This window comes from Elaeis guineensis, chromosome 1 (genome assembly GCF_000442705.2).
Source record: "Elaeis guineensis isolate ETL-2024a chromosome 1, EG11, whole genome shotgun sequence".
NCBI lineage: Eukaryota > Viridiplantae > Streptophyta > Magnoliopsida > Arecales > Arecaceae > Elaeis > Elaeis guineensis.
The window spans coordinates 185,112,555-185,130,616 of NC_025993.2; the positions used below are offsets into that span (position 1 = coordinate 185,112,555).

Consider the following 18,062-nt stretch of genomic DNA (forward strand, 5'->3'; position numbering starts at 1 on the left):
CAATAGCCAGTATCAGAAGTTGAATATAGTTTTTTGAATAAATTGATCAAGAAATCTCAAGCTAACCCAAATAGGCTTAAAAGAAAAATCAACAAATGGTTGCTGGTCAAGATAGTTTTATGATAATTCTTTGAAGTTTCTCTATTGATAATCTTATTATCGGGGTACAGGATACTGACAGTATAAGTCATGTTTGCAAATAGTTACAAAAGACTTCAGGATAGTAGAAGGTTTGAAAATGGCAAGAGACTCCTGAATGCAAGACATGGAAGTCTGTTCCAGTCTTAACATTAGGAATCATCGAACTTGTTTTCAACCCTAAAGATGTCATTTTAAGTAATTGTCATTTTTATCCAATCTTATTGATAGTGTCAATAAGTATGATTATTGTAATATCATTGTGAATGATACTACAATAATGAGTAGATAATTGAAAATGACATAAACTTAGTACCATAGCCTGTTAGTATAGTGTACACATCTGACTAGCATCCTAGATTAGATAATGTCACTAAAGTCTGCTTTTGGCATAGTTGACTTAGTCACCTTTTATTGGAAAGGGTGAATGAGCCAGCGATGTTCTGAGTTTAGTACATATTGATGCATTTACACTTATGAATATTAGTGCCAAAAGAGGGCTTTACTACTTCATTAAATCTCTGACGACCTATCTTGGTTTGGGTGTGTCTTGCTTATGAAGCATAAATTCAAATTAATTAAAATATTTAAATGATTCTGTAATGAGGTAGGAAAATGAACTGCAAAGAATATTAGAATTCATTGGTTTGATTGATGAAGTGAATACCTTTAAAGTAAGTTTTGACATGTCTTGGAAAAAATTAGATTCTCTCTTAATGGACCTCTCCTGAGACATCATTATTTAAAAAGATGTCTGAAAAGGAGAATTGAATCTTGTTAGACATGGTTCGATCCACTATGAGGTTTGCTGGTCTGCCTGAGATCATATTTTAGAGACTACTTGAAATATGTTCGAGAATGTACCGAGCAAATCGATCATCAAAACTCTATATGAGATATGGAATTGAGTAATTCGATACTCTCTTACCTTAGATTTGAAGTGTTAAACTTATGTGAAATATTCATTAATCGATTAGCTTAGATCCTGATCTGATAAATATTATTTTAAAGATATTTCTCCTACTTTCCTGATGGATATGAGATGTTCATGAATCTTAAGGTATTCTTTTTAGAAAAAAAATTTCTTGATGAAAGAACTGATACCATTAAGAGCAAGCTTTGTGAAGCTTGATAGGTAGAAGAATCAACTTTGACACAAACTAACAGAACTGGAGTTGATTAGATCAAATCCGAAACCTGATGTAAAGGCATCCTTGAATAGAATAGTAGAGTATCGTATCAGCCGAACAGATACTTTGATTTTTAGATTCGAGATGAAGATTTGATCTCCTATATGGATGTAATACAGAGATCTAACATTGAGAAGTGGCTTGGAGCCATTAAATCTGAAATGAAGTCCATAAAGATCAACGATGTATGGACATTCGTTGGTTCACCTGAAGGGATAAGACCCATAAGGTGTGAGTAAATTTTATATGGATAAGAGGTGCAGATGAAAAGGTGAAGACCTATTAATTCTGTTTGATTGTCAAAGGATTTTATCAAAGTTACAGTGTTGACTCTGATGAGACAGTTTTCTCGTGGCAATCCTCAAGTTCATTCAGATTGAATCAAACTTTTTAGAGTTAGAATATATATTTTGAATATATGACTTCGTTAAGAATGAAGTAGAATCCTGTATGTATAAATGGGCTAATAGTTCTGTAAAATCATTCTTTGTGCTGTTTGGATGAAATTCTCTTAATCAAAAATGGCATCGCTACATTACAAAGAATAAAAGTTTGGTTGTCATCTCTGTTCTTCATAAAAATTTGAAAGATTATGAGAACCATCCTTAAGTATTTATGAAATACTAAAGACCAATGGCTTGTTTATGGAGAATCTGACTTAAAACCTGTGAAATATTGATTCTAATTTTTAGTCGGATGGGAATAATAAAGTCGTGTCAGATTGTGTTTTTATCTTAAAAAGATGAGCGACATGCTGGAAAGATTTCATGCAATAGTTAGTAACCAATTTTATTTACGATACGGAGTTCTTTGTAATATTTGATGCTGGTAAAGAAGTTGTTTGGTTATGGAAGTTCATTAGCGAGCTTGGAGAGGCACCTTCCATTGATGGTCCAATTTTGCTGTATTGACAGCAGTATTGGAGCTATAGTTCAAGCTGAAAAATTGATGCTCCATTTGTGAACCAAACACTTTCTGCATTGCAATTAACTTTTTCGATAAGATTGAAATAAAGCTGACCTTAGGAAGATCAATCGAAAGGAGAACTTGACCGACCTATTGATTAGAGCAATCGAATTTAAAGAGTTCAATGATTTAAAATAGAAGATAGGTATTTGATACCGATCTGATTGGCTTTAGCCTAAGTGGGAGTTGTTAGAAAATGTGTCCTAAAGCCAATCATCTAGGTTGTAGATGATTGTGTTCCATACAAGTATACGAATTATAAAATGATAAATGTTATCTGACAGATTCATCATAAGGAGTATATCTTTTAAAATAGAACTCATATGTTATGATGAAGTCCTTAGAACTACTTTTAAAATGATAAAGAAGGATTTATCATGTGATTCTTAAATCCTGCTCATGACCAAATGATACAATTATCACAAGGACGATAATTGTATCGAGTATAGGTTGTTGTATGCCATATTAGTTGATTGTCCTCTTAATCAAAATGTGTGATGACATGGGTATGACATACGGATGATATGTAGGAGTACATTTCACTGAGCGTGACTACTTTCGGAGTACTATGCTATCAAGAGTTGCTCTGATGGGATATGGATATATGTGTCCCTCAAATCTGAGGCTGTCTCAATGACTTGCAAGCAACTCATTGTGCTTTGGTGCTAGACTATCTAAATTTTTAATTTGGTGACAGAAAGTTTTTGGGTACAGTCAAATACTTGTGAAGTCTGAGTGCGAGTCAAGATAGGATTGATCGTTCCAAATAAAATTGGAGATAATGTATTATTGTGTTTCAATTCAGCAAAACTTTGGCTAAACTAGTCCTAGTGAGGAGTCACAGAATTTTTGAAGTTGAGACACAATATGGACCACTCTTCTTGGGTAGACAGTTTAATCCAAAATTATCCTTGAGCATCAAGTGTCAAAGGGATGAATTATATACTAACTATATCTACATGGATTCTAGAATATTGCTAGGTATACACTCGACCTATCTGGACGTCGGATTTCATTGCTAGATGGTTACATCGGTTAGTATAAAAATTATTCTTGTACTACCAGCTTAGGTTTGAATCTATAGGGTCACACACATAGAAGTATCTGTTTGATCAAATAGTTGATTGATGATTATGAATCGTTGAAGGATTTAATTATCAATTTGATTGATGATTAATCCTATGCAAAGATTGTAATAAATTATTTACTAATAGTTAATAAATTAGAAGAATAATTAATTAATAATATGATTGTTAATTGGTTCAATTCGATTGAGTAATGGGGATTGGATTAGATCTAATTGAATTGGATTCAATTAGATTGGCTTTGGATTAATTGGATGTAGTCCTACTGAATAACAGGACTTATTCCAATTTATCTCAGAGATGGATGAATTTGAAATTATTCTAAATTGAATATAATTTAATTAATTTTATATAGATTTGGATTGGATCTAATCCTATGGAATAATAGGCTTGATTGGATTAAGCCCTAATATCAAATGAAGCACCTGATCTCCATTTAGAATCAATCTCTGGATCAATGAGGTTTTAATCTAACTAATTACAAATTCAATAGGGGCCTAATAATTGGGTTAGGACTCAATTAGTTAGTTGGTTATAACTAATTCCTAAGTTAGTTAGTATTGGATCCAAGAATTAGTTAGAATTTGATCAAGATCTTGAATCCTATTTGGAATAAGACTTAACCAACTTGGAACCAACTCGTGTGCTATTAATTCTCCAAACCTCAAATCCTTTTAACGTGAGATCCCAAGCCCCAAAAGAGATGTGCGCCTCCTTATTTCTTCTATGAGAGAGAAGGACATCTCCCCTTCTTTTCTTGTCACCAAAACAAGGAAGGGGCGTCCAACCAATATCCACACACCAACCCCTCCTCTCCTTCCCATCTTGGTATATTTTTGAGATCTTTTCTTACTAGTTTTTGGGCATCAAAAAGAGGCTTCTCTGCTGGTTATACAGAAAAAAAAATTGGAGAAGAAAATTTTTTTCCAATGAGAGAAAGACAAGAAAGAAGATTGATCTTCTTTCTTGTGTGCAGCCTTGAAGAAGGAGTTCTTCTTTCAGATATTTTTTTATTTTTTTCAAGATAAAAATTAGATTAAATTTAATTTTTAATATATAAATTTTAAAAAAAATATCAAAAAAAATCTGGTTGGAGTTTGGGGCTTTTTGAAGTTTTAGATCAAGGAAGAAGTTAGATTTTCTTTCTTGTGCACAGCCTTGAAGAAGAAGGAGTTTTTCTTTCAGATTTTTTTTATTTTTTTTAAATAAAAATTAGATTATATCTAATTTTTAATATAAAAATTTAAAAAAATATATCAAAAAAATCTGATTGGGCATTTGGGGATCTTTAGAGTTCTAGATCAAGAAGAAAAAGGAAGAAGAAGAGAAAAGAATGGTTCTTCTCTTAGATCTCTCTTTTAGATTTTTTTAGATCTCAAAATTTTATATAATTTTTAGCATAAGAAAATAGATTAGATCTAATTTTTATCATAAAAAATCAGAGAAGAAAAGTTCTTCTTAAGGGCGTGAAAGGAAGAGAGAAAGGTTCTCTCTTATACATGAAAAATTGAGAAGAAAGGGTTCTTCTCTTGATCTCTATTGTAGAGATCAGATGCATGGATCCAGAAAGAAAAGGAGAGAGTCTTCTTATTCTTCATCTCCATCATGTTCCTCTTAGATCAGCCAAAGGATGGTGTCCTTGCGAGCTAACACTTTCGAGGAGATTGATCAGCACAAGGGCTTCGTGTGGATACTTGTAGAGGTCGGACGCGTGTGCGGCTATCAAGCATCATGAAAAATTATCTACCATAGATTTTGGATGTGGTGATCTACTATCTACGCTCAGGTATGAAGTTTTGTATTCAATTAATATTTAGATATGATCTAAATATAGATTAGATATGTCTTATACTTGCTGATTTTAGATTTCAGATGTGCATACATGCATATTAGTTCATGTCATAGATCCTGTATGGTGATTTAGATTTGATCTATGTATGCATTATAGATTAAATTGTTAATTTATATATTTTTCGCTGTAAATTTTTGAAAATACATGCATATCACCTACCACGCTTTCTTTCATTCTGATCTTTTGCTATGTGAAAAATTGACATCTTCGAACTATTTTTGCAGGCAACTAGTCAAAGAAAGTTTTTGAACATCGTGATTAATTATTTCACCAAGTAAGTTGAAGTCGAACCATTGGTACAAATTATCAAAGGAAAAGTTTGAGATTTGGTTTGGAAGTCAATTATTTGTCAGTTTGGACTCCTACGAGCAATCATTACTAACAATGAGCATCAAGTTGACAATCCTTAATTCAAGAAATTTTGCTCAGAACTTCACATTGACTAACAGACTCATCTCGATTGGCCATCCAAAGTCTAACAAAGAAGTCGAAGTGACCAATCAAATAATCTTGTAAGGGCTAAAGACAAGACTCGACCAAGTGAAGGACTCTAGGTTGAGGAACTCTATAATATTTTTTGGGCATATTGGATGATACCTCAGACACCAACTGAGAAAACATCCTTCAACCTCGCTTTCCAAGCCGAAGTGATTGTTCTTGTCGAAATTGAAATGCCATCAACTAGAGTGGAATACTACGATGAGCAGAAAAATGTCAGTTTCGAACGAATCTGGATCTATTGGAAGGAACAAAAGATGACCAAAATATGAAACGACAAGAAGAAAAAGAAGGGGGACCAATTGAGAATAGAGATTGAAAAGATAAGGGAGTTGCCAAAGCCAGAGAATGTAATGACAATAATAGTGACAGGAATCGCTCTGATGGACCTAACTGTAGAACAATAGTGGTGAAGCTTGACTTGCAAAAGAATGAAAAAGGAAATAAGGGAGGCCTATTTATACTATAGTTCAATGGTCTAGATCAAAGCTTTAGACCATCCGATTTTGCTACATGATACAGATCAGGGCTATCCAATCACGTGACTCTTCGCCGCATCTTCACTAGATTCAGCCATGTAGGTCGATCTGTGAAAGGAATAGTCAACCTTACCGGTGTTCGACATGTAGCAAATCATGACAGGCCAGTGAGCAATCGCCAAATTGTACCTTTTTCGGCTCATTATGCTGCTCCACTTCAAGCCTCCCATCCCTCATAATTGTGGCAGGATTCGCAAAGTAGTTCATTAATATAGCTTCAGAATTTTCTCCTTCGAGTGTGCTGAGGCTAGGCGACCTAGACTATGGAATAGGGTAAAGACCAAAACCAAAATCCATGTGGATCGAACCATTTACCAGACAGATAGTCGAGGTCTTATCTCGAGGATCACTACTTCTTTTGTTTGAAGTGGCCATTTCGAGCTCGAAAGTAGAAGACAAGTGTTGTGGGGAGACTGCTCGACCTCGACCCTTATCTTTGGCCTTGACCTGATGATTTGGTTGGGCTCATGTTGACCCTTGGTTAGGTTTGAGCTGACAACTTAGAATTCCAAGGCATTGGACTGCTGCAAAGAAAAATATGGGCTGCTGCAATCCCCCTCAAATTCTGGATGGTTAGAATAGAACGTGGCATGTAAGTTAATGTCATCATGGATCTTAATTCTCCATGACAATTACCGGTTAATAAGGTAATGTTCTTTCTCCTATAACAAGGGGGCACATAGGACCCTTGGATAAGTTCTTCGTGGATTCTAATAACCAAAAACACCCACTCACCGGCTCTCTTTTTCTCTTATTATTTTCAAAGTTTCGGTTAACTTAAACATCGGAGAGACTTCCATCAAAGAATCTCTAATGATTGGACTATCTTTTCAAGATCTGAGAGTGATCTCCTATCTTCAAATCTCTACTGATCATCGAGTCTTAGATTGGACAGTCGCTGACCATAGCAACCTCTCTTTGCACCGAAGCCTTGCAGCAACACCGTCAAAACTCTAACATTTGTTTACAAGGTTTTGTATGTTTCAAAGTAGTAATCTTTCATAAAATCACCTCTTATGAGGTCCTACAACGCGCGCTTCATGTGGTATGCTGCACTCAACAATGTGGCTCAACTGAGATCAGAAGATACCGGCCAAATTAAATCATGGAGCTACACCAACAGTGCCTCAAATGATGGAAAATGTGGATTGGAAAGTAAGGCAACCCTCCCATGATGATATCATTATGGCATTCATCACGGCAAGATGGAAGTCGCATGCGGGACGGATCTTCCCGCGGAGGTGTCGGGACGGTTGTGTGCCTTCACCTCCAGAACGCTAAGCGTCCGGTCAAGGAGGCTTTTTTTTTTTTTTTTTGGAAAGCTAAAAAGAATCCCAGACATGACATCATCATTATCGTCAACTCCTTCCAGGGAAGTGGTCGAGACCAGTTTCTAAGCAACCACCAAAAAAAATATTCAACATCATGCGTGCGCAAATAGAAGGACGATGGTGTCTCTGTTTATTCAATCCTTCTCCTCCCCGGCCCCGCTGGGGACACGCCATCAGGAGAGTAATCGAATCAATGTGAACCAGGTGAACGATCAACGAGCATTACTAACTAATAAATGATCATCTTTCTGTCTGGCGAGCCGACAGAGTCAAACCCTCGGGCGGACCTACCTGCTTCTCTACCTTTACGCGAAGGTCCCCAAGTTAGACCGCGGCGCGGCACGGCACCGGTTTAAATTTCCAACCACGAGCCTGGGAGGGCCTCCCTCGCCTCGCCTAGGGCTGTCGCAGCAAGCAAACAAACAAAAAAACAATAAAGAATCCCATCAGCCTGGGGCAGCCTTCTGCCCGGATTCCGGATCTCTTCGTGGGCCCGAACGCTCTTCCGAATCTGCAACGACCACGTGTCTCAAATCCAAGGGCTTCTTTCTCTCTGTAGCTTCAGCGTTGCGCTTTGCCCCCTGGGGACCGGGACTCTGGGAGTGGGAGGCATCCGCAACCCCACTTACGCGTGACCAGCTGTCCTGGAGTCCTCATGGTTTCAATTAGAATTGCTTCTCCCCTTTCTTCCTTCCCAAGCCGCTCCTCGGCCCTTTCCCCTGCCAACCAACCAGTATAAGACCAGAAATTGATTATAATAAAAACAAAAAAGCCCACTCTCTCGTCCAATTTATTGCCTCCTAGGGTTCCATCGCCAGAGGAGAAGACGATGCCAACGATGACGGCGATCGCGTTGGAGCGCCTGCTGGAGCCCAACGCCGACCGCTCCGCTCCCCAGAAGCCCAAACCCCCCATCCCTCCTGTTCACCACCGGGACCGCACCACCACCACCACCTTCGCCGCCTCCGACCCCACGCCCTTGCCGCCGCCCCGGCCTTACTTCATCTCTCCGGCCCTCTACGCCACCCCCGACCCGGCGGCCCTCCCGGACTCCACGCCCACCTCCATCTCCCCCTCGCCCTACGTCGTCAACCGCAAGGGCCGCCGCGGCCCCCGCCCCCTCGCCACCGCCGCGCCGACCAACCGCCTCGATGGCTTCGAGATCCCTGATGTTCCTCTGGCTGGAATGACGACGGAAGTTGGAGGACTAGCGGACGAGGAAGCTGGTTTGACCGCCAACTGTTCGGTGGAGAAACAACAGGAAAACGGAGATAAGAATCAACAACACGAAGAAGAAGAAGCGGAAGAAGAAGAAGACGATGATGGTAAAGATAACTTCCTTGATCCTCAGGATTCAAGGAGCGTCGCGAGCAGCTGTAGCGCCAGATTCGGCAATCAGTCACGCCTATGGAACCAGTCCGAGTTCTATGATGCTGCTGAAGGTGATCTCATCTTATCCACATCAATTACTTTTGCATCATAATTTTTCTTTCTTGGACGATTGGCTCTAGCTCTTTTCCCTCCGTATGCTCATATTTCAGTCATGAATATCTATTCCTCGAAGAGCAGATTTCAGATGTTGACTACTGGCCTGTATCGAATAATTAGCCTGTATTGAATAATTAAACAATTTTCCTTCTTTCCACTGGGCCATTGCTCATTAACTCTTTATCAACAGTGCAGACCTTGTGATTTTAAAGTAGATCATGCTACTGTCATCTATAGAATCCAGTTTCACGTCCCTAACAAAATAGCACCATGATTGTTTCTGCATTTAAATGGTCCGGATTCAAGTCATTTTACATTTTGTTTATCCTAATCTTCAATAATGATAGATTACCCTATTGTTGTAAAATGCAACTGTCAGTTGTTGCCATTAGGACTTTACTGGTGGCGAAGAAGAGTGATACTAATTGAATTTTGATGCAGCATTGGACCCTGATTAGCAACTGATGCAGATAAGACTCCACATAACAAATCCCACAAAAATGGGAAAGTTCTATTTGTTTAAATTACGTGGGTCATTGTGGCTGAACCAAAACAGGGATCTTCTTGTTTTGTGACACAATTTACTGGCTCTCTAGTACTTCTGACATCAACCAGGCCAACATACAGATCAACCAAGTGCTGAGGGTAGTGAAAAAATATTTTAGCAACATTTGTTATTCCTTATTTGCTCAAACAACCCTTTGAATAACATAATGTCAACAAATAATTAAATTTTCATAAGACAGAGAGATACTCTGACTAGAACACTGAAGATTCTCCACCTTTATTGTTATACTAGTGTATTCATCTCAAATTGAAGCAAAGAGGAAGGAAAAGCAGTTCATTTTAGCTGCGAACTTTGCCATTAGCAAGTTGGAGTATAATACTAAACTTCACTTTTTACCTTAGATGATCATAATTCTTCTCCATGGCCCTATACTCTTTTGTCTTTTTTGTTAGTCCTCCGACTTCAATGAAACAAGCTTCAAACAATTAGTTCAAATTGAGATGCCATGTGGACTTTAGGTTTTAGAGCATTTTTGTATGTTTGTTTCCAACTTGCATAGATACTTTTTTTTTTATTTTATGTTGGTTAACTAATATTGTCTTGAATTGCTAATATGAAAAATTGACATTTTTCCTTCAGTGTTGTTGGTCTAAATTGTCATATACTGCAATAACTTAACCTAATTTTCTACAACTGACATTAAACTTATGCAGAGTTTTTCTCTGATGGTTCTGCGTCATACTCATCTCCATCCCTTGGCACAAATCCTGAAATTGAACTACCTGCCTTAAGACTTAATCTTCTCGAGGAGATTCATAGACGAAAAATAGCAGAGGAGGCTCTTCTCCACATGCAGAATGAGTGGAACAGGACTGCGAAATATCTATCTCAGGTGGGAGTATCATTTCCAGTAATCCAGCATGCTGAAGATGTTCAAGTTGAGATAAATTCTGCAGCAATTTGCCAAGAGATCACAGTTTCAAGGTTTGTTTCTGAAGCTATAGAAAGAGGTTTGGTACGGGCTGAAGCAGAAGCTGCTGCTGAGGAAGTCATTCATTCAAAAAACCATGAAATTTCTCGTCTGAGAGATCGACTGCAGTACTATGAAGCTGTGAACCGCGAAATGTCCCAGAGGAATCAGGAAATTGTAGGTAAGATCTTGAAGGTTGCTTGTACAAGTCTTCTTCCTCTTATTTATCATGTGGTAGTTGATCTTGTTATTTAACAACTAGTGGTGGTGTTCCGTACTTTATATTTTAATTTATTGTCTTGAATGATAGTATAATGATCATACATACAATAGGTTATGCATAAAGTGAATTATTATCTTCCCCTGTTTGATGAACTTCTTAGAGGACGTGTGGTGTATCTCTTGTCATACCACTTCCATTTTGATTATCTGCAACTCACAAATTTTGAAATGTCATTTAGTAGGCGTCACCAAAGCATAGAACTTTATAATGCATAACATTTATCAAATTTCAGTGATACAGGGGAATTTCGATATATCAACTTTATAACACAACATTTATCAAATTTTAGTGAAATAGGGGAATTTCGCTAAATCTTCTTCTTCACCATATTTCTTATTTACTATATTTACTATATTTGCCTGCAGGTCAGGTTGTACCATCAAACTTTTTTGCGATTAAACTATTTCACCAATATGAGTATTTTTATTAGTATGCAGTTTCCATCTAATGCTTGCAATATCTTCTTGCTTTCATGCGGTTACCTATCCTCAATTTTGTTTCAATTTTCATCCTCAAAATCTTAGAGCACATGGCGGAGAGCCATTCTTCATATGCGCCTCTTCTTGGTACAAATTTTAACACCATATTTAAAGCTTTTAAAGTTCCACATTGCTAACCAAACTTGTTCACTTGTTATCAAGTTGTAATATATATAGAATCGATATGCTTTTTCTTTACATTTCTAATTGCAAGTTTAATAAGCTTCAATCTAGCATGGGGCCAGGAGTAAAATGCTATTGTTTCCGTGTTGCTGATGCTAACCAAATATATGTGGCTTCCCCTATCCCTTTTCAGCAGGTGTAGTGAGGAAACATGATTCCTTTATTACTTTGTGATTTCCAGGCTGATGGAAGGCTATGACTTCTCATAATACACAAGAATGCTTCTTGTTGCATTTAAGTAACTTTGTCAATTAACATCTCTTATGTTTCGATTGCTGACACAAAACATGATTTTGGCGAGATAAACAGGATCCCTCGAATGCTTTATCTTGTCTATTAGAATAGAACTTCATTTCGGAGAGCAACATAACTTTTACGATCAATGATTTGGTGGAGTGGGGGTTTATCTTTATGTTAAATAATTATGCATTAACATTTTATTTCTCTAACCCATGTAGGTCCTTAGTGTTTCATTGTTGATAGTTGTTTTATTTGTGAGATTTATGTCATCCAAATTCATCCATATAAGTCTCATCCTTGTGACTCAAATATGTTTGCAAAGATGCTCTAATGTAATAAATAAGGTTAAATGATGTATCTTGATTTACTTCGAAGTCAACTCTTTAAATTAAAAATTGTATAAAAGCTTTCAGTTGATAAAGTTTACCTAATTGGTCAAATGATACCTTCAAATTTCTGTTTATTGGTTGAGAATGCTTGGATAATAAATCCAAACTCTATCAGAGATTCCTTTTTCTTTTTTTCGACTTTACGTCATCTTTTTACAATAGTTTGATCCAGGTCAAAACCTGGCATAGTCAGAAAAGGGTCAGCCAAAAACCTATTTAAAAGGAGATCGAAATGGTCAAATATCATCCAGTTTTGTGTCAAGATCACCTGAGTTTTCAATTGATCAGTGGATTAGTAGAGTCCTGAATTGTTCCTTTGGTTTTGCCACAATAATTATGCTCGTAGTCTACATACATGAATGAAGTTTGTTATGATATAATTGCATCTTGTAATTAAATCTCCTATAACCCATGGTACAGTAGGCTTTTGCTCAAGCATGACACAAATAAGTCTCTTGTCCTTTGCTCTCTACCCCCCTTTGTGAGACCACACTCTTTGTTCCCTTTTGTTCTGGAAGAAGTAATGGAAGATCATTTCTGTTTGTTCTTGAAAAATTAATTACATAATTTACATTTACTACTTGCAAAAGGAGTAAATGATTTCAAAATCAATGATATGGCATCCAAATATAAAATGCCTAGAAATTAAAAGATATGCAGATTTTGGTGGTCTCTAACCTATCTGTCAAATCAGCATAAAATGAATCATATTAATTGTATTAAGAGAATAAAATATGTGATAGGGCTTATAAATTGAAAATCTACTTTATAAAATCTATGTTGTGGATCCTAATCTACACATCTTAAAACATGGATAAATTTCAATTCACTAGGTTTTGATGATTAAAATGTAGTATCATGTTAATAAAATTGTCTATTCTTCACTTATTTAATGACTAGATGAGAGACCACCAAAACACATAAATTTTAGTTTATAGGCTTTCTAGGCATTTCTCTTGTAGTTTAGATCATGTTCAAATATTTTTGATCTTCAATTTGGATAGTCCATCGTTGGTTTTGAATTGTTAACTCTTTTTTTCAAGGAGTCAATGTAAAGCGTGTAATCCAACCAATATAAGAATGCTTCAATATGTTCTTGAATAAGTAATGGATGAAAGGAGAAGCAGCGAACCTAGTCCAGTTATATATCTTCAACTAAAATTACATATTTGGGTGTAGCACTTATTTGTGCCCATATCATGTTAGCAGTTTGATCTTCATATTAGGAATTAGAAGAATGTATGAAGCAATTTTGTAGTTAAAGAATAGATAAAATGTGGTAGTGTGGATACTTGGACCAATTCTTTCTATGTTCAGTGTAGATGGTTATCATTTTACATTTGGTCCTTCACTTGGGCCCTTTTTTTCTAAACAGGAGGTAAAGCCACCAAAGTTGATCAGAGAACAGAATGCACTAGCAGAAAAATAAAATAAAAGAATGGAAGGACAGAGTATCACTGACATGACAGACTACATTTCTAATAAGTTTCCACAACTTAATAGACAACAGGGAGGTGTTTTTGAGAGGCGAAATTTGGACCATTCATTCTTCAATCCTGTCTGAAGCACCTAAGTTTTTTGAGTGTATCTAGTTGTTGAAGATTCGAGAATTTCTCTCTCTAGGAGGATCATGAGAGAGCTGCCATTAGTAAAAGGAATTCAATGTTAGTATCCTTAGGAATATTCTGTTTCCTCCATTCCAACTGAGGGTGCTTACTACTTCTGGTTGTATGAGCTTGATAAACCGGCACCTAACAAAAAAATGCAGTGAATTCAGCTGTATCCCACACAGTGCTGCCTCCAAAGTCCTTCCTGTTCTTCCTTATCAAGTTCTCCCTTGTGTTTAAATGATTTGAGATAACCAAAGGAAGATTTTAATCTTTTGTTTCCATAAGGGATCAGAGATCAAACAGCTATGGCCACCAGCATTGAGGACTTGTAGTAATCACAGAGGCCTTTTGCTCTAGCACCTATTCCCGGAGCAGTGACATACATGTTCAGTAAGATGTTGTACTTAAATTTTATCATGTTTTTGCAATTTCACGTCCTTATGATGTTCCAGATTTGCATGATGAAGAATGATTATGCTCAGAGTTCATATTTATTTTAGTTCATGTGACCTATGCGGTCCATGCAGTTTTAATGAAAAGAATGTTCGAGGGTTCCTTGTGATTGTTAATAGTAATCAAACAGTAATCATTAATTATATGATGATTATTGTTGATTTTATCTATTCTTCATACATTTGTTTCGGAACTTGTCATGATTTGCTTGAGTTTTCAGATTGGCATGCCCAAGTCCTTTTTTTTTTTGAAAGTGCTGGTCCAATCCCGAGTTTTGAGTTTTTGATCACACTTGACCTCATCCTTAAAAAAGACCATATGGCTAGTACTCCTTTTATTTTTCCTCTTTCTTTTTTTTTTCTTTTTCTTTTTTTCTTTTTTTTTTTTTTTGCTGCTTGGGGGGGGGGGGGGGGGGGGGGGGGGGGGGGGGGGGGGTGGCGCACAGTGTCATGACTTCATCAGAGCTGACTTGTTGAAAATGTTCTTTACTGGGTGCTTATGGACAGTGAGCTTATTAGTCCATCTGTGAACATGTCCAGGTATGTACGTGCATGTAAGTTTGAAGAATAAAACCCAATGCATGTGCTAAGAATGTTGAGGATCTAAAATGACACGAAATTCAGACCCCACATGTCATTTTGGGTATAATAAAGATTGACTAGTTTAGCTGGGTCTTATCACCTCGAAGCTCCAGGTTATAGATAATTTGTGTTTTACTCATGTTACCAAGCAATAAATTGCAAAGTGTTATATTTTTTTGGTGCGTTAAATACTTTTTATGATGCAAAATTGTTATATGTTTAGCCAGGTATTCATTTATATCTCGCCACTTTGACTTGCTAGGATATGTTGTTACACATTTTATATACCAAGTTGCATTATTTGTACCAGCTAATAAATACTCTGTGCTCGTGCATATCTGAAATATAAGCTAAGAATGCATGCAGTACTTCAAATATTCACACACCCATAAGAGACATGCATTTTTTTGCTTATTATCTATGGCTGTTACTTCATCTATTGCATGTATTTTTATGAGGAAACTGTAGGTATTCATTCAATCTTTTTCTACTAGTCTATAGCTCTAGTTATTTTGACCTTTTCTTGGTGAATGTGCAGAATTAGCTCGCCAACAACGCCTGAGAAGGAAAAGATGGAGATGGCTATGGAGCTGCATTGGTTTGTCTATCACCATTGGGGCTTCCCTGCTTGCATATTCATATGTTCCTCACTCTGGTAAAGACTCGTTAACAACCTCCTGCCCAGATGCTCCGCCAGGCACAGGGGGTTCCATGGAAAATGAGTCTTAGTCCTGATCGAATGACCATGCACTTTTTGGTTACCTTTGCGCAGATGTCATAAAATCAAAGGTACAATTGAATCTGCTTCTCGTGTGAAGCTATACCTCTTTTTCTCAAAATGAAATTTTGTTTTCTCATCATGGCTTCAGTTTCTTGGTTAGCCAAGTACTCTCTTTACATCTTGGTGAACAGAAAAACTGCAGATAGCAATGTAAAAGAATGCCAGTGTTGATCTGTTTTCTACTACATATCATAGTTGGCTCCCATTGTCTTGTCTGTTGAAAGGATACCCAGAGAAATGCCATTTAGGGGTTTTTGCTCGGTTCTGCTGCTGGTTGGAGACCTTAATGTCTATTTTCTTGTGGGATCTTGCTGCTGATGCTGTTTCTTTTAATCATTTGAAATCGGTACAGGTGGGTAGCCCAGCCCCGCTTTGATGTTCTGGTGGTAATTCTCGCAGTGTGCGATCATGGTGAATGTGTGCTGCTGCGGTCATCGTCTTGGATATATCCTGATTGTAGCTTGATTACTCTTTTTCTGCATATGCTTCTCTTGCTAGTTGACTGACTACCTCCAAGCCTCCTATGGGTGTCCATGGCTGGATATATTGATACAGGAACTTAAAACCATTAGAGGATAAAGAAGTATGCACCTTTGGCGCACAATGGTTGAGAGCGTTAACTCGTATACATGGTTTTCCTTGTGCATTAAAATATTTTGTCTGTACCATATGGAACGCCGGCTAGGTTCCACAACGTCGGTTGTGGATCTGAGCCGTCTTTCATCAACAGGATAAGCCTCCTTTTGTCATGTGGCGAAAAAAATATATATCATATATATTTTTTTCCCCATTGCATCCTATATCCGTTTTCAAAGTACAAAAATACCTGGCAAATCTTTTTATAGGACAAGTTTCATGGAATATCTGTATCTGACGTGCATATTTTTCCATTCGCAAATATTATTTTTAATGAATGTAGTTAATGTTTTTCTTTTAAAAGTAAAGGAGGGCCCCGGCCTCAGTACATTGTAATAATAATAGAAAGGTTAATTTTTTACATGGGTCCCAGTGCAAATATTGCAATAGGAAGAGCACGGACAACGGAGCTCCTTATCCCTGCACCTGATCATAACAATAATAGAAAGGTTAATTTTTTTCATGGGTCCCAGTGCAAATATTGCAGTAGGAAGAGCACGGACAAGGGAGCTCCTTATCCCTGCACCTGATCATAGATAATGTTCGCGTGCTTGCATGGGAGGAGGTGGGAAATCATGCACGAGCGAGGAGAAGGGGGGAGACTGAATTGCTTTCAAGGTTTGACACCTTGGATAGCATGAAGATTTTTCCTCAGGTCCAGAAATTCATCATCGATAATATGGGCTGTCCAACTATCAAAGAAGAAGATGATTCGCTTAGAGATCTTGGAGGTTGAGCGAGCGTCAAACTTGAATACCTTGTGGTTCCTTTCCTAACCAGATACGCCAACAGCAGATGGCCAGAAGGGAGTTGAAGGCTTTGTTCACAATTTGTTTGGGCAGACCTAGCCTCCAATCACCCCCATATATCAAACAATCCAGGTAATTGGGTCCAAACATAATATGATTAGATGCACGAAACGAGTAAGTGATCAGCTATTTCAGAGTGGTTAGCATAGAGAGGGCACAAGTTTGGGCCACAGATTTCTTTTTTAGCTAGGATGTTAGTAGTTAGAATCTTGTTCTAGAAACTTAATCAGCTGAAGACTCCAATTTTTTTCAGAATAGGCAGTCTCTATATAATCAATCCAATTTAATATCTCATACCACTGTTCGTGAGGAATCAATAACAGCTTTTGATCGTGAACCACTTACTAGAACTCTATTTTCAAAACCTACCATTTCTTCCACTAGATAGGCGAGTTAAAAGATAGATAAGAGTTAGGAAGCTAATTTCATTTCATGCTGACAAAAGCAAAGGAGAAGTGAAATTGTTCATAATATCTCCATGATTAAAAAACTCCAATATACTATAATTTGGTGGCAAATAGAAATAGATGTGGAAGAAGAGGTCTTAACGGCATGTTTTGAGTCTATGTATCATACCAAAATGCAGTTTGCTCTCCATCAATGATCGAGACAATAGTAAAATCTTAAAATAGGCGAATCTACTCGAAGACAGTTCGAAGATGGTTCCATTGGAGGTTTTTTCTTATAGTAAATCTGCTAAACCAAATTTTGCCAGGTAGATCCCTGGCCGTTGAAATATTTCCACCCCCACTTAACAAGAAGTGCCTTGTTGGCTCTTGAGAGGTCCATTACTCCCAATCCATCAAGATTTTTTGGTCTACAGACTTGATCCAATGCCACCAAGTGTTTAACCTTACGAGTACTATCATGACCATCCCATAAAAAATTCCTACAGGTCCAATCAATCTGCTTGATGACTATTTTCGGGATACAGAGAACAGACATCCAATATAGAGGTATAGCACTTAAGACTGAATTTATCAGAGTTAGCCGCCTTGCAAGAGTTAAGGAGTTATGTTTTCATCTAGCTAGTTTTTTCTCCACTTTCTCGAG

The 18,062-nt window shown here is 37.3% G+C and overlaps 1 protein-coding gene across 2 annotated transcripts; it reads left to right on the plus strand.

The window, feature by feature from the left end:
* The first annotated feature begins 8,166 nt into the window (after nt 1–8,166).
* Nucleotides 8,167–16,473, plus strand: LOC105040143 (uncharacterized). Of its 2 annotated transcripts, XR_012137869.1 has the most exons (4): nt 8,167–9,041; nt 10,309–10,746; nt 15,322–15,572; nt 15,917–16,473. XR_012137869.1 is itself a non-coding variant. In XM_010916546.3 (3 exons), exons 1-3 carry the CDS (start codon nt 8,429–8,431, stop codon nt 15,510–15,512), a joined length of 1,242 nt encoding a protein of 413 aa, XP_010914848.3. In that variant the 5' UTR covers nt 8,167–8,428; the 3' UTR covers nt 15,513–15,749. The 2 variants fall into 2 exon arrangements, 1 of the variants encoding a protein (XP_010914848.3); XM_010916546.3 differs by lacking the exon at nt 15,917–16,473 and having other exon boundaries at nt 15,322–15,749.
* Nucleotides 16,474–18,062: the final 1,589 nt, after the last annotated feature.

Bases quoted from the DNA above. Each gene is read 5' to 3' on its own strand.
- LOC105040143 (XM_010916546.3), top strand. From the start codon at position 8,429: ATGCCAACGATGACGGCGATCGCGTTGGAGCGCCTGCTGGAGCCCAAC. The intron at 9,042-10,308 runs GTGATCTCATCT...AAACTTATGCAG, and splicing joins GTTCTATGATGCTGCTGAAG to AGTTTTTCTCTGATGGTTCT. The intron at 10,747-15,321 runs GTAAGATCTTGA...GTGAATGTGCAG, and splicing joins GAGGAATCAGGAAATTGTAG to AATTAGCTCGCCAACAACGC.